The 22483-nt window shown below is 35.8% G+C and overlaps 1 protein-coding gene across 3 annotated transcripts; it reads right to left on the bottom strand.

The window, feature by feature from the left end:
* Positions 1-425: 425 nt before the first annotated feature.
* sytl2a (synaptotagmin-like 2a) lies at positions 426-22059 on the bottom strand. 3 transcript variants are annotated; one of them, XM_066650710.1, is made up of 20 exons: positions 21872-22059; positions 21708-21766; positions 18581-18929; positions 16451-16602; positions 15178-15295; positions 13900-13972; positions 13586-13802; positions 11053-11721; positions 7118-9400; positions 6281-6385; positions 6019-6075; positions 5405-5499; positions 4954-5070; positions 4604-4773; positions 3906-4008; positions 3663-3824; positions 3143-3239; positions 2598-2694; positions 1936-2141; positions 426-1042 (listed from the first exon to the last, which is right to left on the bottom strand). In XM_066650710.1, the coding sequence occupies exons 3-20, from the start codon at positions 18679-18681 to the stop codon at positions 891-893; spliced, it is 4974 nt and encodes a 1657-aa protein (XP_066506807.1). In that variant the 5' UTR covers positions 18682-18929; positions 21708-21766; positions 21872-22059; the 3' UTR covers positions 426-890. The 3 variants fall into 3 exon arrangements, with proteins under 3 accessions (XP_066506807.1, XP_066506808.1, XP_066506809.1); XM_066650711.1 differs by lacking the exon at positions 11053-11721; XM_066650712.1 differs by lacking the exons at positions 7118-9400; positions 11053-11721.
* Positions 22060-22483: the final 424 nt, after the last annotated feature.

Genomic DNA, 22483 nt, shown 5'->3' with positions numbered 1-22483 from the left:
TAACCCTTGAGCCATAAGGTGCCTGTAATCATTTGTGTGAATGTTCTTGGGGTCAGTACAAGAACTAATGGAAAAACCCAGAATCCTGTTACGTGAAATGTGGGAAAACTCTGGCACTCAGCAATGATGGGAATGTAAAAGCAAACGTCTGTCAGATCCAGTGACATAAACCATTTGCCTCATTTGCCCTTTGAAATGGCAAAACAGTTGCTGTGTTTAACATGAACATGGTCCTAAACAATTATCAGCTTCAGATGAGGACTGGTGGTACGTGAATGAAAGTATATTAGCCGTTACACCTGAATCCCCCAGCTTTCCACAGACGACGGAGGTGGGCTGAGAATAGGGCTGCTTGGGGTCACAGAGGTACACCAAAATTTGATGAAGGCTAACTTAAGACACACTTCATTTTTTATTCATTTTTTTGTCAATACATTTATTAATGCCAATGAACAGTGAAACACAACTTATGCAATTTATTCATTTTTAGTGAGGTTCTACTTTATGTTTATTTATTGTGTTATTTATTTATTTGGTTTACATTTACAATTTGGCATTTATACAATATTGTCCTATGCATTGTCTCCAAATGATTTAACATTTTCAGATTAAATCAAATCCAGTAATGCTACACTCCTCACAACCATTCTTGACTGGGAATTTTACAAAGACACATTTACATACAAATCAACATTTTATACATGATTATATTCTTCTAATTTGACAGAAACAAATGAAATAAATATATTGGTTGTCCTAGTTCCTTATCCTTTATTAATGTTTGACTTTATCTCAATTTAAGAAGGTCATTTTAATAATTGTACAACACAGTGTGCAATTAGTTTTTACTGTTATTATTTTAATGCAACTTATATTTTATAATAGTTCAGTTATTGTTTGGTCATAGTTCTTGCCATAACCAACATTCTCAAAGGCACTACATCCTCCACCCATTCATCCTGTGATTCAATCATTCTCCTCCAGAGTTCAACTTCAGCAGAGGAGGAATCCATCCAATCCACCTCAGCACCATAACTTTTACCTAAAAAATACAACAGAGAATCCTATTAATGGCAAATCCAAGTTAACATATTCTCATTTAAGATATTTTCATGTGATATTTGCAGTGATCATCGCCATCTTTTTTATAATCATCACTACCTTTTTTTTGCTTAATCCATTTCAGGTTTGTTGTGACAACAGGGTGACTAAAGAAGCTCAGGCATCTCTGTACCCTCCCACAGTTTCCACCAGCTGCTCCTGGTGGATTCCCAGATGTTCCCAGCCCAGCTTGTCTACCCTGGGTCATCGGCCCTGTTGGCCATACCTGGTACACCTCACAGGTGACATCCATTTCAGATGTCTGGACCACCTCAACTAATTCCTCTCAGTTCAAGGGAGAAGCAGAGATCACGCAGAGTATGTCCAAAAACACGTCACACAAAATGTTTCAGGTGATAGTATACATGATCTTGCTAATTTTACAGTGATGTAAATTATTTTGCAACACTTTCTGCCAGACATGAACAATATATTACTTCTAATTGCTTATATATGTGGCGTAGTGTCGCAAAAGGTTGTGTCGCTGTCACACAGCTCCAGGGTCCTGGACTGTGGGTTTGAACCCAGCTCTGGGTGACTGTCTGCGAAGAGTTTGTTGTGTTCTCCCCATGGGTTTCCTCTGGGTGCTTCAGGTTCCTCCCATTCTCCAAAAACACACGTTGGTTGGTGGATTGGCTACTCAAAAGTGTCCCTAGCTGTAAGTGTGTGAGTGAATGTGTGAGTGTGTATTGCCCTGCAAATGACTGGCACCCCCTCCAGGGGGTGTTTCTGTTTTTTGCACCCAGTAATTCCTGAACTGGGTAAGTGGTTAAAGACAATGAATGAATAAAAGAATAATGTAAGGTGAGCTTAGATGGCTACCCACAATCCCACCTGTTCCAAGGCCAAGTCTTGTGCCTCCTATGAAGTGATTACTGAGCCGGTCATGGTCCCACACAGTGAGCTCCGCACAGGCCTCTTTCAGGTCCTCTGCTCTGAAGCCATCATACACCATGATGTGGTTAAACACTGGATTTGCGGTCTTCTTTACCACTCGTGTCTTCTGACGGCCTTTCCTATTAGTATCTGGAAGCACCGTGCTAAAAAAACATATAATACTGCATGTGAAAACTGATCTTTCCATTTCAATCAACACAACTTGTGCAGCAACAGATGAGTTCATGTCTCTGATATTATGGCTACAGTTTGGTAGGTGTGTCTAGCTGAAATATTGCTGTATTATTTTAGGGCCATATCACCCACCACTAGTACTGACCATTGAAGGACAGTGTGAAAGGGGGCTAGCAATGTATAAGATTAAAGATAAAGAGCAACGGAGGGACTACTGTCTGTAATTGTAGTACTACAAAGTGCACCTGTATGGTAATTGGAGTTCGTAAAATCAGTGCAGATCTATTGATCTGTGAATATATGCATCAAAAATATACATGTAAATGATGGTCTAGAACTTTTTGTTACAAAGGGCTAAAAATCTAAATCTAAAAATGCAACATACGCAGCTAGATAAATTATTTATTGAGATCAGACTTACATACCATTTCACAAAGGGGTCCATGGTCCCTCTCCTAGCTGGCAAATCTTTACATTCTTTCACCCAGATTTGTACCTCACCTGTCTGGGGTGTCTTTTTACCTACAGTAACAGAGACCATAACTTGACATTCTATTTTACAAGATTACAATTAAAGATTCATTTTTTGTTGCAAAATCGTGTCTTTTTGCATGTGTCTAGGCAAAAATAGTTATACAAACTGCAAAACAATTTTATTTCTAATTCTCATTCTTTTCTATTTAGCATTAGCTGCGTATGGGGTATTGTGGGAGCATCAGCAGGGAGAGCCAATGTAATGCTTCCAATGTAATGCTGTATTATTGTTTCTGTATTATTGCAGCAAATATACACCTTTTCACTGTCCTATAAAGTGGCAAGATTTCAGTGCCCGGTATGGCAAATTGGTCATTTGAGAGCACACATTATAAGGGATTTTGTGCTCTCAAATGACCAATTTGTCATCTTGGGCGCTGCTTTCATATTACATGAAATTAAACTGCATTTATACACAGAAATTTGAATTACTTACTTTGAGAAGTCTGTGTGAGGAGACGCAAAGCTACTCTTATCTCTCCACTCATTTCCATGCAGTGATTAATACGTTTGGGACTCAAGTGTACTGAAACCTGAGAGCAAAATGTTACAGACGGTCACAATAAAGTAGGGCTAAATAATTTGGGGGAAATGTCTATTTATAAACATTTAAATTTGCAATTTAAACTGCTTTAACTTTTTGTAAATAAAGGTCCAGTTTATATATATTAGAAAATATCCATCTTTCAAGATGTGATTTTAATATAAATATGACTCATCTTTAGGCTTTTCAATAAAGCATGCATAAACCCACAAAAATATATATATATATTGTTAATAAATTTTAAAAAGTTGTATTTAGAAATTGCAAGGCTCAATAAGATGTTGTATTTCTCATATTTCTCAGCTATTCCTCAGCTGTTGTATATCTCAGGAAATATATCCAGATCTGAAATTCATGTGTTGTGATATGAACATGGGTCTCGTTAATCTATTTATTATTCACAAATCCTTACACGTCCTTTGAGGGCATAGTCCATCATGTGCGAGTCACTGAAGTCCCACTCAGACAGATCCACATCCACTTCCCCAAGAAAACTGTTTCGCCCAAATGTGTCATTATGCCACACAGAGAGGTTTAAAGTGTGGGATTTCAGGTCCTCCAATGCTATTTTATACTGCACAAAAGGAGAAAATTTGGGATTCACTGATTTTTTACAGAAAGTTCAAATTGCTGCAGTGGTTATTATAGTACATACCCGTAAGATTTCATTGTAGCAAGGATTTAATGTCTTCTTTTTTACTGATGTTTTCTTCTTTCCCAACTTTGATTTGTCTGGTAAAAGGTAACACTTAACATACCTAAACCACAGGGATGAAATTACAGCTTGAAAACAAATTGGCTTGAATATCAAATATCAAAACAAAAAAATAAAATAAAAAGCAGTATTACGCCAACAAATATTTAGTAGTTTTTTTTAAATAATGATCATTATTAAAAAAAACTCTAAATATTTGCTGGTGTAATATTGGCTTAATTTCAGATTTGTTGTTTTCAATGCCCAGTAAAGTATTTATGATTTAGGATGATTTGTGATTCTGAACCTACCTGTGTTGCCAGGTTACTTTGAAATACTGGCTCTGGATAATAAAGGCTAGCTACCCAAGAACAATGCAGGATTAAGGTGAATAAACAAAGAAACATGAGGTAAATTCAAAGCATGTGTTTTGAAGATAAGTGTCTTGAAGTATTTCAGTAGATGGTGATTCAATATGTTCAGGAACTATCAACAGTATTAAATTCCTGTTGAATTACATCAACAGTAATTCAAATTCAAACCACCAAATTCCTTAAGCCTCTCTAACATACTGGAAATATTAATAGCTGATTATTATTTTACAGTTTTAATGTTGTGTACATTTAATATGGAGTACACTTTAGTATTGATACACTCACGGGTCAGAACGGTTCCTCTTGGGGTCAGCCACTGCAAGGTCTCTGCACTGAACTATGAAGATGTGAAACTCTCCCAGCTTTTGCACATAGTTAATGGCAAACTGGATGGTCCCTCTGACTTCCACATTGCCAAAGTCAGTGCTGTAAATGCTCATCACACTGCCACTAACCTTTCAAATGCAACACAAGCAGCTTAATTACTCAATGAGACATAAACAAAGCAAAGCAAAATACTTATAGGTAAGGAAAGCAGGTTTGAAAGTATTATTCCATGCATATGTGTTAATATTAACAATTATAAGGCAGAATTCATTAGCTTATTGCACGTGTTAGAGATGTGTGGCACATACAGAAGCCATGGAGTCGTGGCCAGAGCAGGCACTAATGTTAGTGTCTGTGCTGTATTTCCTCTGTCTTTCAGAGCAGAAACTGTTCACTGAGGTACAATCAGTTTCTCTGACCTTTCTCTACAACACAAAGGAGCATAGATCTGAACAACATGCAGTGTAAAACACAACAGCTGCTAGTGATATTGAGATTTCAGTGAAAATAACAGAAGAACATCATTAATGTGCTGTGACATATATATGAGTCCTAATAAAGGCATTCTTAAACATTTATGACTACATAGTACAACTACAAACATGATCATATATTTTAATTTACATATGGTCTCATTTGAACAGATACTGTGTTCGTGTACAAAATCATTCATTTTTACTTAATCTAATTTTATTCATCACTTAAATAGACTACATTACATACAAGTTTGCTGCAACAGACAGGTCAGCTGACATTTACCTGATGCTGTATAAAGGCTGGCACAGACAAACTCAGCATTTTCATCTGTTCTGGGTCAGAGATAGTGGAGCTGGTAGCATGTGAGGCTTCAGACACTGATCCAGGGACAGCAGACACAGTGAACAAAACAATACAGCTCAGAATCCATGCTTTATAAATTCTTATTTAAATTATTTATTTAAAATCTTAATGAAAGCATGCTGATGAGGAAGGTGTCGTGTTTTATATTTCATGCTAAGGATTATGATATGTCACATCTGTATACTGAGGCTGACTATTAATCTGAAAAAAGTATTAACTAGCACAAGTAATTTAGCACTATCTAATTTCTTCCTCAGAACAGAATTCTTCCTTTGAGATGCCCAGATATTTTAAGGTCCCAAACTTTCACAAACCTGCATAATAAGATTAAATCAAATTCTCCTTTGCGTTATTTATTTATTTACAAATGTTTTCTTACTGCTAACATAAAATTCATGTGTTGTTGTCTTGACTGTTAACTATTCATTCTATATGTTGTAGTTTCAGTTTTAAAGGTTTCTGTGACAGATCTTGCAAATGGATCAAGATACATGACACAACATAATATAGATGAAAAACAGAAAGATATTCACCATCCTCCACACTCAGTGTTATATCAATCTTAGGTTCATTTTTTCGTCTTTCTCCTTCTGTATTCAGAATGAAAATAGTGATATTATTAAATAAAATATATATTTCTGGTCAAAACATTTAATATTGCTCATTTGCTTTTGTGTTTTTTGTTTTTTTTTGTAAACTTAATTTTAAGAATAACTCAAAAATGGGAAGTCATTGCTCTGACTTCGCATATCATAACGGTCATATAAAATTAAAGCAGGGTACTGAGATACTCACGCAATGGCAGTGTTGCCAGGTTTTCTAAACTCTTGGATATCGAAATAGGTCTGATGTTTGCTTGCTTCTGTACTGTTCTTACAGGGCTGGGTTCTGTACTGCCACCTATCAGAATTTATAACAAATTAGGCACTGAACATGACCTCATGACACCATCCATTTCAACTGCAGAAAAGGTTACTTAGTTTTCAAGTTTACTTTAACTGCTGAAGTCTACTAGAGGAGTAGGAGTATGGAAACGCATGTAAGTACTGAATCAAAAACTGATTCAATGGTTTTGTTATGTAAATTAACTTCAATTTATTTAACGTGGAAAAAAATGTTCAATGCAATGTTTTGATGATAATTTATTCAGTTTTTTAAGTTAAACTCTTGTCTAATACACAGTTTTAGATTGCATTATTAGTGGTAAAACAATGACAAATGAAAGTCAATGTATGATTGAGTACAATTTATTTTAAAATACATAGATTTAGATGATTTCTTTAAAAAGCAGAGGCAAAATTCTAAAAACATTCAGTGCGATGTAATGTAGAAGCAAGGTTTGATAAATGTATAAAAACAGCAAGAAATATAAGTGGAAAGAATAATGGAAATGCCCTGTTTAAACTCTTTGTATCTGAAATAAACTACATGACACAAGGGGAGGTGTTGTCTATGTCAGGAATGGCAAACCTTAGACAAAGACAATTAACAATCTAATCTAATTCACAATCTGAATTTATAATTTTATGTATTAAACCTTGCTTCTACCAACATCATAACATGGTTAAAACAGATAAATGAATCAAACTGTGTCTAGTAAATGGAGACTGGACCAAATAAAGAAGAGCTCACAGACTGAACTTGTCCGAGACTGAGACCAGGCTTCAGGCGAGGCACTCCTAGAGGAGTCAAAAGTGATTTCCTCCGACCCCAGCTGGGAGCATCGAGAGGGCGAACTCTCTGTACTCGCCCTGCCTTTGGACACCTGCCCAGAACTCTCACCCACCTCGATTCTGATCCACTCCTGCCAGTTTGTTTGGTCGGTGCATCCAGATTTGTGAGTGGACTCAGATAGGCCCAGGTAATGCTGATAACTCAAAGAAATATAAGATCGGGCTAGATTTATATTTGGCTGCAAATCTTCCAAACGCTTGTGTTCTTCAATCATTGTTGTTTTTTCATCTGTGCCTTCATCTGATGTATTTTTGTGTTGCTCAGGTGAAATAAACAGTGGGGCTGAGGTCTGAACTTGAGATTTAGAATGGACAGGACTGATTTGTTTTCCATCAATATTTCTTATGCAAATTTCTCCTGAAGACGGGAGTCTTTGGAGAGATGCTGGAGACTCTTGGGAAGTAATCCTGAGATCATTTTCATCACTGATAAGGCATGACTCATCTGTGTGTGACTGTCCTGTTTTGTCTCTGATCAGGGAGGTGTCTTCTTGACATTCTGTTACCATCTTCTGATGTGGGTTGATATCTATAGTAAAGGCTCTCAGGGGGGAGCCTTTTTTAGACTCTTTGACAGGATATGAATCTCTTGGTGGCACTTTAGGCTGGTGTTTCGGGCTATGAGTTCTGGACTTATTTGGAACCTTTATTAGGTTTTCATCTGCAGATTTGTAGTGATGATCTGGTGATTCTGGGCTATTTCTAATGGGTGATGATCTTGGACTTATCTTCTTGCCTTTATCTGAAAAAACCTTAAGTGACTTAATTGGAGACGTGGGGCCAGTGCTGTAAGACATCCCATTTGTGTCATCTACAGAGCTTTCAACATGGAGTTTGCTAGAATTTTGCTTCCCATGGGTCCTTTCTATCTTTTCTTTTAGCGAAAGTGTTATCATTTCAGCCTCTCTATTCAGAGATTTTCCCCTCTCAGGGCTTTCCATTGGACCTGGGCTGGGAGAGCTCACATTCAGAGAAGACTCATTGATGTCTTTAGAAGGTATTCTTGGAGATGCTGTATCACTGGTATCTGGTATACTCTCAAGAGTGCTAGTAAGTATCGTAGACCCACTTTTTTCTTTCTCCCAGAATGACTTGAGGTCACTGACAGTGACAAGCTCAGGATCTTGCTGAGTGAGGGCCTCTCTGATTGTTGGTACAGGAGGAGGAATTTCATCCTTCTTTTCCTCCTGTTTAACTGATGAACTCTGTGACTCCTCAGATTTGTTTTCAATTTGAAATCCATGTTCCTGTGGCTCTGGTAGCTTCTGATTGATATTGAAAATTGGTGATTTCTCCTCATCAGAAGGTATATCTGAACCATCAGCACCATGTTTAGTTATCATGTGTGGTTCTGGAAGACCTCTATGCATGCAAGATGTATCTTCTAGACCTGCACTGCTCTCAAAAGGTGTATTTGTTCTGGATTGGCTGATGTTTTCATGCTCACTTAGTTTAGGCATTTCACTTTGATTTGTATCTGCAATATTTTTGATACTCAGTATTTTTGGTCCTTTGTTCTCTTGCTCCCAGAAGGATTTCAGGTTTGCAAGTCGACTTGGTGATCTTTCGCTTTGGTCTACACTCTCCATCTGTTTAACATCAACAGTATCAACATTGTCGGTTGTAGAATAATGTATACTTGTCTCATGTCCTTCTGTTACAATATTCATTTTAGAAGAATTCTGCACATCTGAAAACTCACCAGCTTCTGAGTTTTTAGGTGTGTAAGGAGCTTGGCCTACTGAAATGATGGGGTTTATTTTCTCTTCAGCTTCAGGCTGGTACATCAATTCTTCATTGGTTAGAACATTTTCAGGAACCTCCGTTTTTATATCTTTTCTCGAAAACAGTGCCAGTAACCCTCTCCTGGATGTTGGTGATGGCTTTGGCTTCATCTGTTCTTGTGTGAATGTTTCGTTTTCTGCATTTAAAACGTCAAGGCCTTCAGGGACGGCTCTGATTTCATCCTCTGGAGAAACAGGACTTTCCGTCGCTTTGCTGCTGTCTTTGGACACCCTTCCAAACCACTCAAGTACCTTAGCAATGGAGCTGCCCTCCTCTTCTGCTAGTGTAGGGGCCTGGCCCTCTGGGCTAAAATGAATAGCCTTACCTTGCTGCAAAAGTGAGAGAGGAGGCTCAGACACCTGCGATGAACAAGGCTCAGCATAATCTTCATGATGATCTGCAGAAGAAACACCCGTGAAAAAGTGAATTCACAAAGTATAACTCACTTGCTGTGCTTATCCAGAATCAGGATTCTCACTATTCAGACTAATATCATGAGCTAGAAAATGAAATAAAATGATCCTGGATAAATATTTGATTTCTGTATTGCATTGTAAATATGCCAGTTTATAATCAACAAATTGTGTGCTGTGGCTCAATGACTGAAAATTTGAAAAGTGTGCACAATAAAATATACATTTACTTTTTTATTAAATAGCAGAATATGGCAACACAAAAATGTCAAAGTCAGAGGGTGCAAAACCACAAGGTGTAAAATTTAAACCTGCAAGTCTCAACACTACGTTTGTGTAATTATCCCACTCAGAAGCAAAAATGTTAACTTGCAAGAACGCAAAGAACTGTGTGCAAATATATCTTATTAATCATAATTTAGCTTAATCTCATCTTTTTCATTTTCATTTATCTTTTTCCTCCCCAAGTGTCCTTAATTTGACAGTCTGCTCTGTTTTGATATTGGGAGTTTGGGGCTGGCACACTGTCTGCAATTTTCTTTAAATTGCAGGTTTATAATTTTCTGTTTGTTTGGCACCCTTTTTTCTTAACACGGATGTGTCACCATAACAAAACCCCAAAATACAGTACTGAAAAAAGTGAGACTGCCATCTGTCAAAACAGCCAATACGTTATTCATTTTTTGTAGAAAATGTTTATGATTTCTGAGGAGAATCAACTAGCATAGAAAAGAAAATTTAGCAAAGTAAGAATGAAATTTTTAGGTAAATAACCAAATAAAATTATATAAAAATCAAGTATTCCTATTAGCTGTGCAAGACCACCAACAAAAATGGTCACCATCAAAATAAATGTAACACCTTTCATCTTGGGAAGGTGAGAGAAAGTAAATATTCAGGCTAAAAGCTTCAGGTCTGAAAAATTCCACTGTGGAATGTCAAGTTAATGGTAAAATTCTGCAATCAAATGGCCAAATTGAACAAAGATGCTTCAAATTGTATATGTTTGAAAATAATAGAAGCTGTATTAAAACCAGAATAAACCACCAAATACTGAAAAATCTGCATAATGCATTTTTCACGACACCGATACATTAATAACATTATTAACAGCTGTTTTGATTAAATTATGTAAAACAAGCAAGTCTCTAATTTTACACAGTACTGAAGATACACATTCCTTGCTGTGCCAATTCACCAATCACCATTTTATCATACATGCATGAGGAATGCAATGCATGTATATAGACTTCATGCACAAATAAGCAGTTAGTATAGGAATGGTTAGGGCCACATTTTAGATTATGAATTTAATCACTGTTAGATTTACACAGAGTTTGGAGTTTGAGAAACAAGATAAGACAACAGAATTTGACATTAATTGTTATAAAAAGGACCTTTAGTTTTGCTGCCTTTATCAGTTTCTGATTTTGTATTGATTTATTTGTTTATATATATATTGTAAGTTGATTGATCATGTGCTTACTGACAGGCTGCTAGATTGATTTGGATAAATGTCTGGAGGCTGATTTGCCTGGACGTCCTGGACGTTTAACAGTCTTACCAAAAGGAGTCTGGAGAGTGCTTGTCACATCTGCATTCTCATCACTCCCGTTTCCACTACTGAGGAACTCACCTACTTTCCCACTGCTCGAAAATGAGGGCTGAGGAAGAGGAGACTCAGGCTCATTTGATATGGGAGAGGACTGGACAATGACCAGCGGCTCTAAATCAGTCTCCCCTAAGAGACTCTGTTTGTGTACATACACGTACAGTGAAGGATCACTCATGTTTGTAGACTGGATTGTGTGTGCCACCCCCTCCTGGTCCGAGGGAGAACCGCAGTCCTTGTCTAGCAGGTCATTTTCTACTTGCTCTTGACTGTCCTCTACCTGCAGTCTCCCTGTGTCTGTGGCCTTTATGACAGGGGAAAAGCGTACCTGCTTTCTATCTAGACACCCCAGAGAGGACCTCTCTGAGCTAGGGGACAGTGGAGGGCTATGGGAGCTGTCTGAACTTTCAGGGCTATATGGAGTGGTGGGCTGGCTGCTAAAACTGTGTCGGAGAGAAATGGAGTCAGTGAAGCTACAGCTGGAGCTGCTGTGCTTAAGAATGCCCCGTGGGGTTGGGGACAAGTCCTGTCCAGTGATAGGATCATTGCTGGATTCCAGCACAGGTTCACGAGAAGAACAGAGCAGCAACTTCTTTTTTGTCTGTGATCTGGTAGTAAATGAGCTGGTTTTTAGGGAGTCTGGGTTTGGATTATTGTTAGAGGGAACAGGGCTCTCAGCTGATGCAGGCAACTCTGGAAAAAAAGATTTTGGAAACAAAAATGTGTGGATAATATAGCAGGATAAATGGAAATGGTATTGTAAATGACATTAACATATGAATTCAAATTATTTTTGAATTCACATGAATATGAACTCGCAACAAAATAGTTAGACGATAAATATGAGGTGCAATAGATTAGTATAACATTTAGTAAGCTGGATTACAATGCTAGTTTTCAGGCCATGTTGCTCCAGAAATTATAAAACTAATCTCTGCTGCACTAAATACCAGTGACAAACATTACATTGACATTCCCTGGACACGTAAAAAAAAAAAAAAAGAAGAAAAAAACATTCATAAAAGGCTGTGGAAAGATCCAGAAACATCCTCCTTTTGGCTGAAGCCCATTCCCACTGGCTTGTAAAATGAGCAGGTTTTGAGTGAAATGCTTTTTAAGCTCTTCACAAAATACAGTGGTTAAAAAAATCATATGCACACACTCTTGAAAATCTGTCACTGTAGTGGTACCTTTCCTAAAGCATACACATTCAACTTTAATTATGAAATTATTGTATCATATGTTATTTTATTTTTGATATTGATTTTATAAATCACCAAACTTAATTTTTGGTTTTAAAACAGTGCTATTATGAAAACGCAGATATTCATCTTCCCTTCTGGAGAGGTGAATGTAAAATGCCTTAAAGGTGTACAACTGGACTTTAAGACCATTGCTGTATCTTTGAAAGGACATTTACACTACCTTTAGTGAACAAAAATGCACCTGTACAGTAAATTGTTTCTGACATTGTAGCAGCATTGTAGCAACAGAGAGATTTAATTGGAAATCCGGTCTTCTAAATATTTTGTTAATATGCTCTCACTAATACTCAATTTACCAATTAGATTATCCTTAGGAAACAAGTTGATTTTTAAACCAGTGTTTTTTTAGGTTAACAGATTCCTTAGGAACTTGGAGCTGATATTAGCAGATAAACATTCCATCAGCGTAATATGCTGTATAGCCTGGTCATGCATGGCAGCTTAGAGCCTTAGTGCATCAACTACATGCCTCTATATAATCCCTACTTTGGAGCTTTCACTTCCCACTCAACAGTTTTCAGAGAATACTAAATTTTACATGTTTTCTGATACTATTACCCTTTATAAAATTGCTTGTGACTAAGAAAACTAAGATTTTTTTTAACATTTCAAATTGCAAATTCAGTTTTGGACATTAACATGGCACGGAACAGACACAGATCATGCAAAGTGTACAGGGGCATGCTTGAGTTAAACAGCCAACACCAAAAAGCACAGGCCAGGTTCACACGCTTCACTGAATGGGGATTAGTCAATCAGACTTACTGTGTGTGCAAGGAAAACACTGAGTGCCTGATCTTCACGGTGTCCACTCCAGTAAACACATAACACATTCATTATGTACTTATGACAAGAAAAGTTCCCTAAACTACTACCAAAACCTAGACTGAAGTCATAGCCTAGATACTGACTTCTGGTATAACCTAAAACTCAGCATCATATGGCAGGCACCACTCTCAGTAACTAAAACAACATATAGCCTCATCTGTTACCATATTTGTCATTATATTGCTGTTAAGACAATCAGAACATGCCTTTTTTTCTGAAAGATGGGTTATCTTTTAAATTACAGTATGATCTTTGGTAAGATTAAATCTGAATATGGCTTAAAAATTAAAAAAAAGTTTTTCCCTTAATGCAAACATGGTTAGGATTTGAATTACTGTGATGTTACTTCTACTATATTGGCTGATTATATCTTGGCTAATCAAGTGTATTTGAAGAAGTGAAATAATTCTTCACTCACATTTGCACAGTCATATTGTTCTGACTGATCAGTGAGTAATCCTTACCCTCAGCAGGTGTCTGGGTTGATCCTGAAGGTTCTTGGTTTGTTTTCTCAGGTGTTACTTCTGGTCCTGCAGCTGGCAGCTGTTCATGATTTCTGAGTGTCTGCTGCACTTTTGCAGGAGGCAGGTGTGTCACCCCTGTTCCACAGGTTAAATGTCCATCTTTCGTTTTTGGAGCTTCCACGCCTAAGGGCTTACTGTTGAAGGGATTCTGTCTAGGCTAAAATATCACAGAGAAAATGATAAATCAAGAGTTGTAAATGCTTATAAAGTTAATTAGATTTGCAAAATGCTGAAAATTAACCTAAATATGATACCTTTATTTGAGGCTGTGGCGAAGGGGTGCATGTGCCTTGCTGAGCTTCTGCCAACTGATAATGATCCTCACTTCTGCATACATGAATATGGAAAGATAAATAGCAATAGAATATCCAATATGCATAACCGAGAGAATGAGAAAATTAGAAATAGGAATCATTTACAAATAAAATAATTATTTCGGTGCAATCGAAGCTTTCTAAAATATGTGTTACAGCATATACTTTGGAATTTCCTCTGAATGTTGAACAACGCATTGTTGAAGAATAATATATGATATAACATATGAATGTATGGAAAAAAATGCACACAAAAGCATATAGCATGAAACCTTCAATCTTTGAAGCTGCTAATTTCAATTGAGCCACCCAATATGATGTGGTGCTTAATTGTTTTGTCAGTATGTAGAAAAATTGCTCATATTTAAAACACAAACATGTTCAGGGACCCATAATGGAACATTTGGCACATGTGAAAATGTTGTGTATTAATGTGTGTTTTCCATCCTCTCCAGTTCTCTTCTACCCTACTTTACTTTCTAATCTTTTACTTTTCTCTCATTCTTATACTTCCTTCTCTTGCATTTTGTATCTTTTTTCCTTTCTCTACTCTTCTCTAATATTCTTTCATCTCCTGCATTTTCCCCTTTTCCTCATCTCCCTCTCTCCTTATCTTTCCTGTCCTGTTTTTCCTTTTTTGGCTCTCCTTTCCTTTCTTGCTCCCTTTTCACCTTTCTTCTTCTCTCTATTACTATTCCCACTGTTGCCAGCAACTCCTGACATGCACCCACAGCATGGGAAAACTCTGCACTTCCCTAGCATGATCCTCACACACATTCCCAAGCATACAGAAAGCAGAAGGAGATTAAATTCTTTCAATGTCACATGCAAAGCATGAAATCTGGAAAATGTTTTTGTGTGCATTAGGAGTTCTTACATTACACACAGAAAATTAACGGCCTCCAACTGTTAACACTATTTATGAAATGAAAATCAAGTGACTTTTATCAGGACCAGGATAATGCATATTTCAAATGTTTTGGGCTTTGGTCAACATGCCAATATCTCCAGCTTCGTTAATGGCCGGATGTTGTGTCTGTGTCAGTAAAAGGGCGAGGTGCTGAATGATTCTCTGAACACAAAGAAGCATTTTTGGAGGCACTGTGCTAGAATATCAATTCAAAGAAAATAAGAAAAAAAAAGGAAAATGAAAAAATCCTACATTGAGAAATATTTTTGAATTTCCAACAAATAGAGGATCCAGAAATAAATGTTCACCTTTTATACTGTAATGGAGATGCATCTATAATTCCGAAAAGTTCTGGTGGAATATAGACGTCCTTGTTCTCCTTGTTCAGAAAGTTAGATTTGTCAGGCCAGATTTCTGAAAACTCTACTGCAATACAGAACCATACATAGAATTAGTGAATTGCATACAGGTTAAACACAGCTCAATCTGTCCAGATAAATGCCACATTAGGAGCTAAATGAAGCACAAGTCACACCACTTCAACAGAGCCAGACAATTAATAAGTGCAGTTATTAATAAAAGTGTTGGGAGACAGCATTTACAGATATGCAAATGCTGTCCCATATCTTGGGTGTAAGAAAGCACTTTTTCTATTCCTATGGTAACTTTAGTGTAGAAGGGGAAAAAGCATCTGCTAAATGTAAGGAGATGCTGTAATGTATTTCATATTATATGATTTGTAAAAGGAATTGTTTATTTGTTTCCCATACATGTGATTTTTATAATTATATATAACATTGTAATAATATTAAATCTGTTGAATCTGCCATTTTATTTATTCCTAGAAATATGACGGCACAATATTTCTTAGTGTGACACTGGTCAAATTTGGTAAAAAGGCAAAAACTCTTTAATTGGAACATGAGGAAATGTGGAAACACAATGTAGATGTCACTGAATTCACAGAAAAGCAATGTAAATATTTGTTTCATTTATATAATTTATACCCAGTGTATTTAATATGAGACTGTCATGTTCATATTTACTTCAAATATATATTAGATAGCTTGTCAGTGTAACAGGACCTGCCATTCATTATTAATACTTAAGTGAATATGACTGTGTCAACCCAATGTTCAATGGGGGCAGAATGCAATGTAAAGAATAAGTCAATTCAAAATTAGCTGTAAAAAATTCTATCCAGATTATTTTTTAAATTATATGCAAGATTTCCATATTTTAAATTCATTTTTAAACATGGAGTTCCAAAAATCGGAACACATGAAATATTATGCCCATGAAATAACATTGAACATTGTGCTGGTGCAAGACTAAAACTATATATTACTATAGCATTAAAACTACATAGTAATATTGTTTTTCACACAAATCATGAAAAGCTTTCAGGCATTATTATTTGAGATCAGATTTGGGATGGAGGAATGAAGAGATGGAAGGCACCATGTGACTCTACAATAGCCAGCTTCCCAGCACTAACAAACTGGCAGTAATGAGAGAATTGGCCAGTCTCACTCTTATCTAACGTGCAAGTTCAGCCAGCGTGTCTGTTGGCACACTCACATATAGTCACAGGTTTGCTGTGTTTCATAGAGGCTCTAATGATGTCGGAGCCGTGGATTCTGTCTCTGTGCCTGTGCGATTTGGACTCGTAAAACCATTCTCCAGTCAGACATTTTAGCTTGGCCTTGTCTTGCTCTGTCTTCTGCAGCTTCCTGGATGAAGGGATGTAGGAGACATGTTTCAACAGATTCACTGACATTTTTTCACAGTTTTGGTATTTTTCCACAGAATGGGACACACCAAACCAGCATAAGGATCAGATTACATGGCCATTTGTTGCAACATAAGGATCAGATTACACAGCCATTTGTTGTTCTATACGTGTTTGGAATTGTTTATTTTGTGCTGTATCAAATACTCAAAGGTTTCTAAAAAGCCAAAAGAAAATATTTTTCTTTGTTTAATGTGCAAAAAAACCCACTTTTGATTCCAAAAAGAATTTTTCATTTTTATATCATAATGTAATTGCAGAGTTACCTGATGCATAATGAAGGGCAGACAATATGAAAATAGATCATATCAAGTGAGATCTTAAAGGTAAAGTAGCAAAATGTTGCTGTTTAATTTTAAACAAAAAAGAATGCATAGTTCTCTAGCAAATATGTAACAACATGCAACATTTTATTTCCATAGTACCATAGCACATCTGTAATGATGTACATCTAAAGGTTTTTCCTAGTTCCATACATCCAAAAAAGAACCAAATTATCTCTACTTATATATAATAAAAAATAACATTAATAATAATAATATTAATAATGATATATATAATACTTATATATAATTTAATACTTATATATATATATTAATTCAATCACAAGAAATTTGTTCATATCAGGTAACTCTAGGTATATTACATTATATAATTCAAAGATCATTTCCCAGTTGTACATAGCCTATTTATTGTTTATAACTGAATTATGTCACTTCACTGATTTACACAGTTTTGCATTGATCCTTGTAACACTCTACTCTGTTTAGGATATTCTTGTCTGATGTAGTAATTTTTTCCTTACAAGATGAATGTAAACAAGACCGTTTAGCATTTGATTTCTGGAGATGAACTTAATACTTAATAAGGCTTTACAGTGACATCTGTGTAGAGAAATTTCTAAAACATATTGGAAAGCACATCTAAGAAAATGAGTGTAAAAGAGGGAGAAAATGAAATATATTCATTGTTTTGAAAAAAAAAAAAAGTAAAAAAAAAAACAACACATTTAAAAAAAATTCAACACTCAATGCACAAATTCAAAATTCACAGCTGACCCGAGATTAATAATTTGCTAAAATACTTTAAAAAAGTACTGTTATTTAAATAATCTAAACACATGCACATACACATACACACACACACATAAACACACAAACATGCAAACGCAAGTTTGAAGGTTTCCAACGTGACAGTAGCACAATATGTTCTTCTTTAAATAGCTATACTTGACAAAAATATAGTTAATATCATCACTTTTATTTTACTATGTTAAGTAGCTTCTCCAAAAAGTCTCTAATTGTCCATCCACTGTGATATGAATCAGTCAGATTCGAATTTCATTTGCAATTTTCAATGAAAAACCACCAGAAAGACAATAAATGCATTTTTTGTTGTTCATGTGAACTTGAAATAAATAAAAAAGATTTTGTATTTCTTTCTCTGTTGATTGACAGTATGTACATCAATATCTTTTAGCCTGAATTTATGTCATATTAAAATATATTGTATATAACGTAATATTATGTACTACTGACAAGTACAACGTGGCACTGAAAGTTTAGAATGCTTCTGACCTTAATTGTCATTCATTCATTGTCTGTAACTGATTATCCAGTCCATGGTTGAGGGAATACACCCAGAACAGGGTGCTAGTCCATCACAGGGCACCACACACAGATTCACTCAATATGGACACCTACCAAATTGACGATTAGAGGAAAACAGGAGCACCCAGATACAGACATGGGGAGAACACACCAAACTCCTCAAAGACAGTCACCCAGAGTGGGGCTTGAACCCACAACCCCAGTACCCGGGAGCTGTGTGACAGCAACACTACCTGTTGCACCCACATGCTTCCTATGCATTATGACAATTTCTATGAATTTAAAAAAGGTTCTTGGAGTGTCACTCACTTGATTCGTTGTTCTTCTGCTTTTTTCAGCTCTGAGTCTCTGTTCAGTACTGCTAAGATCATCTCCTGCTCCTCTTCTGTGATGTAGCTCAAATCAATCATGTTGATGGTAGAGTTTCAGGCTCAGGTTTCAGATCAGGAGAGTCTTTTGCTCTGAATTGACTGCAATAGTCTCAATGAGGTGCAGCCTTTATCTTCACTACTCTGGGACCTGATTCCTGTTGTTGTTGGTGTTTTAAAGAGAAGTAAGATCTCTTTGGTTCAGGCCAACACTGGAAGCAGCAGCATCACTGAACCTCAGCAAGACCCTGAGGGCTGGCACCAAATCCGTTTGTGCAGTCCATGTGTGTCTGGATGATGTGGAAAATAAGGAGGGTCATTCGCCAGCTACAAAACAAGCCACACAATAAAGGCTAATCCAGCAAACAGTCCACCAGCCATAACAGACTGGTTCTACTGTACTCAATATAGACTATTTCCAGTTTTTACCATTATCACATGAATAAGATTTAAAGCAAAAGTCTTTGGGAAGAACCAGTCTCAATCGGCTTGGGATAATTTGATGCCCATTTACAATAACATGCAATTTTCATCCATATCAGCCACACAGTGGGTAGTATTTCGAAAACATGTCAGACCAGATGGGGCATGTGATGGGCTATTGTCAGCTGACTATCAGAAGATACAACCTTGGCCGCTTCTGACCCATCAGTGTTAAGACCACTCTGAAAGAAACCTTTTATTCAAAAATTAAATTATGTCTAATTGAAATTAGGTGCCAGCAAACAACTGGTGTCCATTTGAACACTCTGTTCACATTTGTGTTTAGATGTAAATACCAGTAAGCCAATTAATGTTCAAAAGGATGAATTTCAGCAAGCCAAAAGAATGTCATGTAATAAATCAGATTTAAATATATAATTTAGAGATCCAAAATCGAAATATTTTTGTACATTTTTTGTGGCATGAAAAAACTTTAAAAAAATCTAAATATATCTTTGTATTGTGCCTTATTCAAAGGCATTCACTAAGCTCAACCACTTCTTATAACTTTAGATTGATTAGGTGGAGCTACACTACTTTAGGTTGAGATAAATGTAACTATTCCAATTCCAGGAAATAAGCTGCAAAATAAATATTTTTTTTTTACTGATGTTTTAATGATGTCACAAATTGCATTATGTTCACATAAATCTCAACCTGAAGCAGTGTAGCTCCACCTAATCACTCTGAAGTTAGAAGAAGTGTTTCATAATGATGGATGTTTTAGAATAGGGCACAGATATAATATAAAGACAGACAGATCCAGAGATCATTTTACATGTATAACAATCATAAATAATACAAACAAACAAATCAAGCATGTTCATTCTAGAGCATAAAGAGTGCTGGAAATAGTCATGTTAAAATAAACAATGCTGTTTAAATATGTTTTGGTACATAAAATACATGTAAAACCTGTCCAAGTTTGGCTAAAGAAAAAAAAAACGTTTGAGACCTCAGGTAACACAGAAATTGTGTAATATCATTATCACTTGAGAAATAATAGTGTGAAAACATCCAAACCTTTATAATCCTAATATATATTAACACAGTTCTTTATTTTTCCTTTTTTAACGGCTTACAATTAGATTGGTGCCTGATTCTCTGGGGCTTGTTTAAAAGCTGTATTAGGTTACAGAATGAGTGAGATCAATTAAGCAAAATTTGATATCCAATTTTATCAACACTTGGTTCAGACATTTGCTCTACACAACTCTAAACCAATTTATAGCATTTATGTGTTTGTAAGGGTTTGTTGATTAAGTAACTGGAGCGAGAGCACATTCCTGCACTAAAGGAAATGTGTACATAATCACTGCTAATTGTCTTTTCCTGTGATAATTCCCTGAGTGACTCACTTCCATAAATTCAGCAAATTGGTTTTGGTTCTAAATGCTACAGAAACACTTTAACTATTTGCATTCATGTCCTGTTATGACATATGTATATTTCTGGTGAAATTTACATTATTAAAATCATGTTTATTTAATTAACCATAAATAAAAATATTAATTATTAACTTTTTTTAATTATTAACTTTACGATATCTGCTCCTTGTTTGTGTATAAATGAAATTATGTTGGAATCGAATGAAACATACCAATTTGTGCTATAAAAACATAATAACCAGACCAAAAACCAGACACATTTTTATCTTCTTCCAAAACCCAAGCTTTGTTACTGAAAATATAGATAGTGCACTAATGATTATCTACATGCCATGACACAATTTTATGAATAAGGGGTATCAAAAAAAGCCTAAGGCTGAGGAGAGACAGTGTGAGCACAGCGTAGTCTGAACATGCCTTCTCAATATTATTACAACCACACTATTTAAAAAAAAAAGTAGTCCCTTTCAGTCATGCCTTACACTCCTTTACATTCCTGCCATCTGCTTTCATTCTGAGTAAACCATACAGCATTGTTTTATTAGACGCTTCATCATCTGGGTCAAGTGTGAACAAGTCAACTTGTACTAAAGCATGCTTTTTCTCAAAAAAAAAAAAAATGTAACAAAGGAAAAAACTTTGTCCAAATGGCAAAAAATCAGATTTTAACCATTATTATGAAGATGTATGTTGTTTAATTTATGCAACATTTTAGAAGTTGATTATATTATATTCCCTGTGGTTTTACATGGGGCATGTAAATAAACAAATATGCTGCTTTCATCGAATGTGTCAAATGTTTGCAAAAATATCTGGATTTAAAATTTGCAGTCAGTAAATACATTTAAAATATGTAAACCCATGCCTAATTAGTTCAGTATGTCGCTTGGTGCTCGGTTGCACTGATGCATACAAAATATATTTTAATCCAGTGACATACTACAATAGTCATTTACTTTAAAGTTTCAATGTTTACCATGTCCAAACCTCTAGTAGAGGATCATATATATTTCTGTTTTACTCTATGCTCCTGAGGAAAATCATGGTTAATCTACGACCTTACCTGCCTTCTATATAAACTACTTTACAAGCGTTTTCAGTTACTTTAAAATATAACTGTATTTTGGGCAGCAGGTCTTATGGGAAATACTAAAGAATATAAAATATATAATGTTGAGTGGTAAGTTAAAAGCCTACCTGTTGAAACACGACTCCTAGTTCTTGTTAAAGCACGCTGCATATTTTAGAGCCAAATCCTGGAACAGGAAAAAAAGAAATGTGACTGAAAATCGTCTTAATATTTTTGACTTTCCTTGGGTAGAAGTAGAGTGTGAAAATAAAGATTTGGGGGAAATTTTTACCTTGGTGTCCCACTTGGCTCTGTCTAACTCAATAAAATGAGAGGCCAAAAAGATAGAAAAACTGAAAAAAGTTATTAAAAAGTACGTGGTAGTAAGAAAGATGATATATTCTTACTGTGCCCCAGTAACATCAGTGAGGCGCTGTTGCGTTACGCATTAAAATAGTATCTCTCTTGAGTTGTAACCTTCCTCCAACAACTGGAGATCTGGTCCTAGATCAGTATTAAACAGCCTTAACTCATGTACTCCCTCACAGATCCGCCCCTCAAAGCTGATTGGCTATGCCCTTTAACACGGATCTCAGATCTGTGGCCAAAGCGGCTTTTAAGAATAAAAGTCTTTTCATAGAATTCGATAAATGATAGGCCTGCACGACACGTAAAATTTACTAATTCAACTAACATTAGCACAGAAAGCGTATGCTGATCTCAAATATAAGAACGTATTTATTTTCCTCACTGACAGAAAATGTGTTTAAAATGGGACTGCTTTCGTTACTGTATAATAAATAATATTTTATAATATTATAAAGTAATTCTAATATTATATAACTGATTATATATGTATATGTAATGTATGCATTAAATGTGTTCAATAAAATCTTAAAAAAAA

This window comes from Hoplias malabaricus, chromosome 18 (genome assembly GCF_029633855.1).
Source record: "Hoplias malabaricus isolate fHopMal1 chromosome 18, fHopMal1.hap1, whole genome shotgun sequence".
NCBI lineage: Eukaryota > Metazoa > Chordata > Actinopteri > Characiformes > Erythrinidae > Hoplias > Hoplias malabaricus.
The sequence above is the reverse complement of the archived record's forward strand: the minus strand, read 5'-3'. Positions and strand labels throughout refer to the sequence as shown.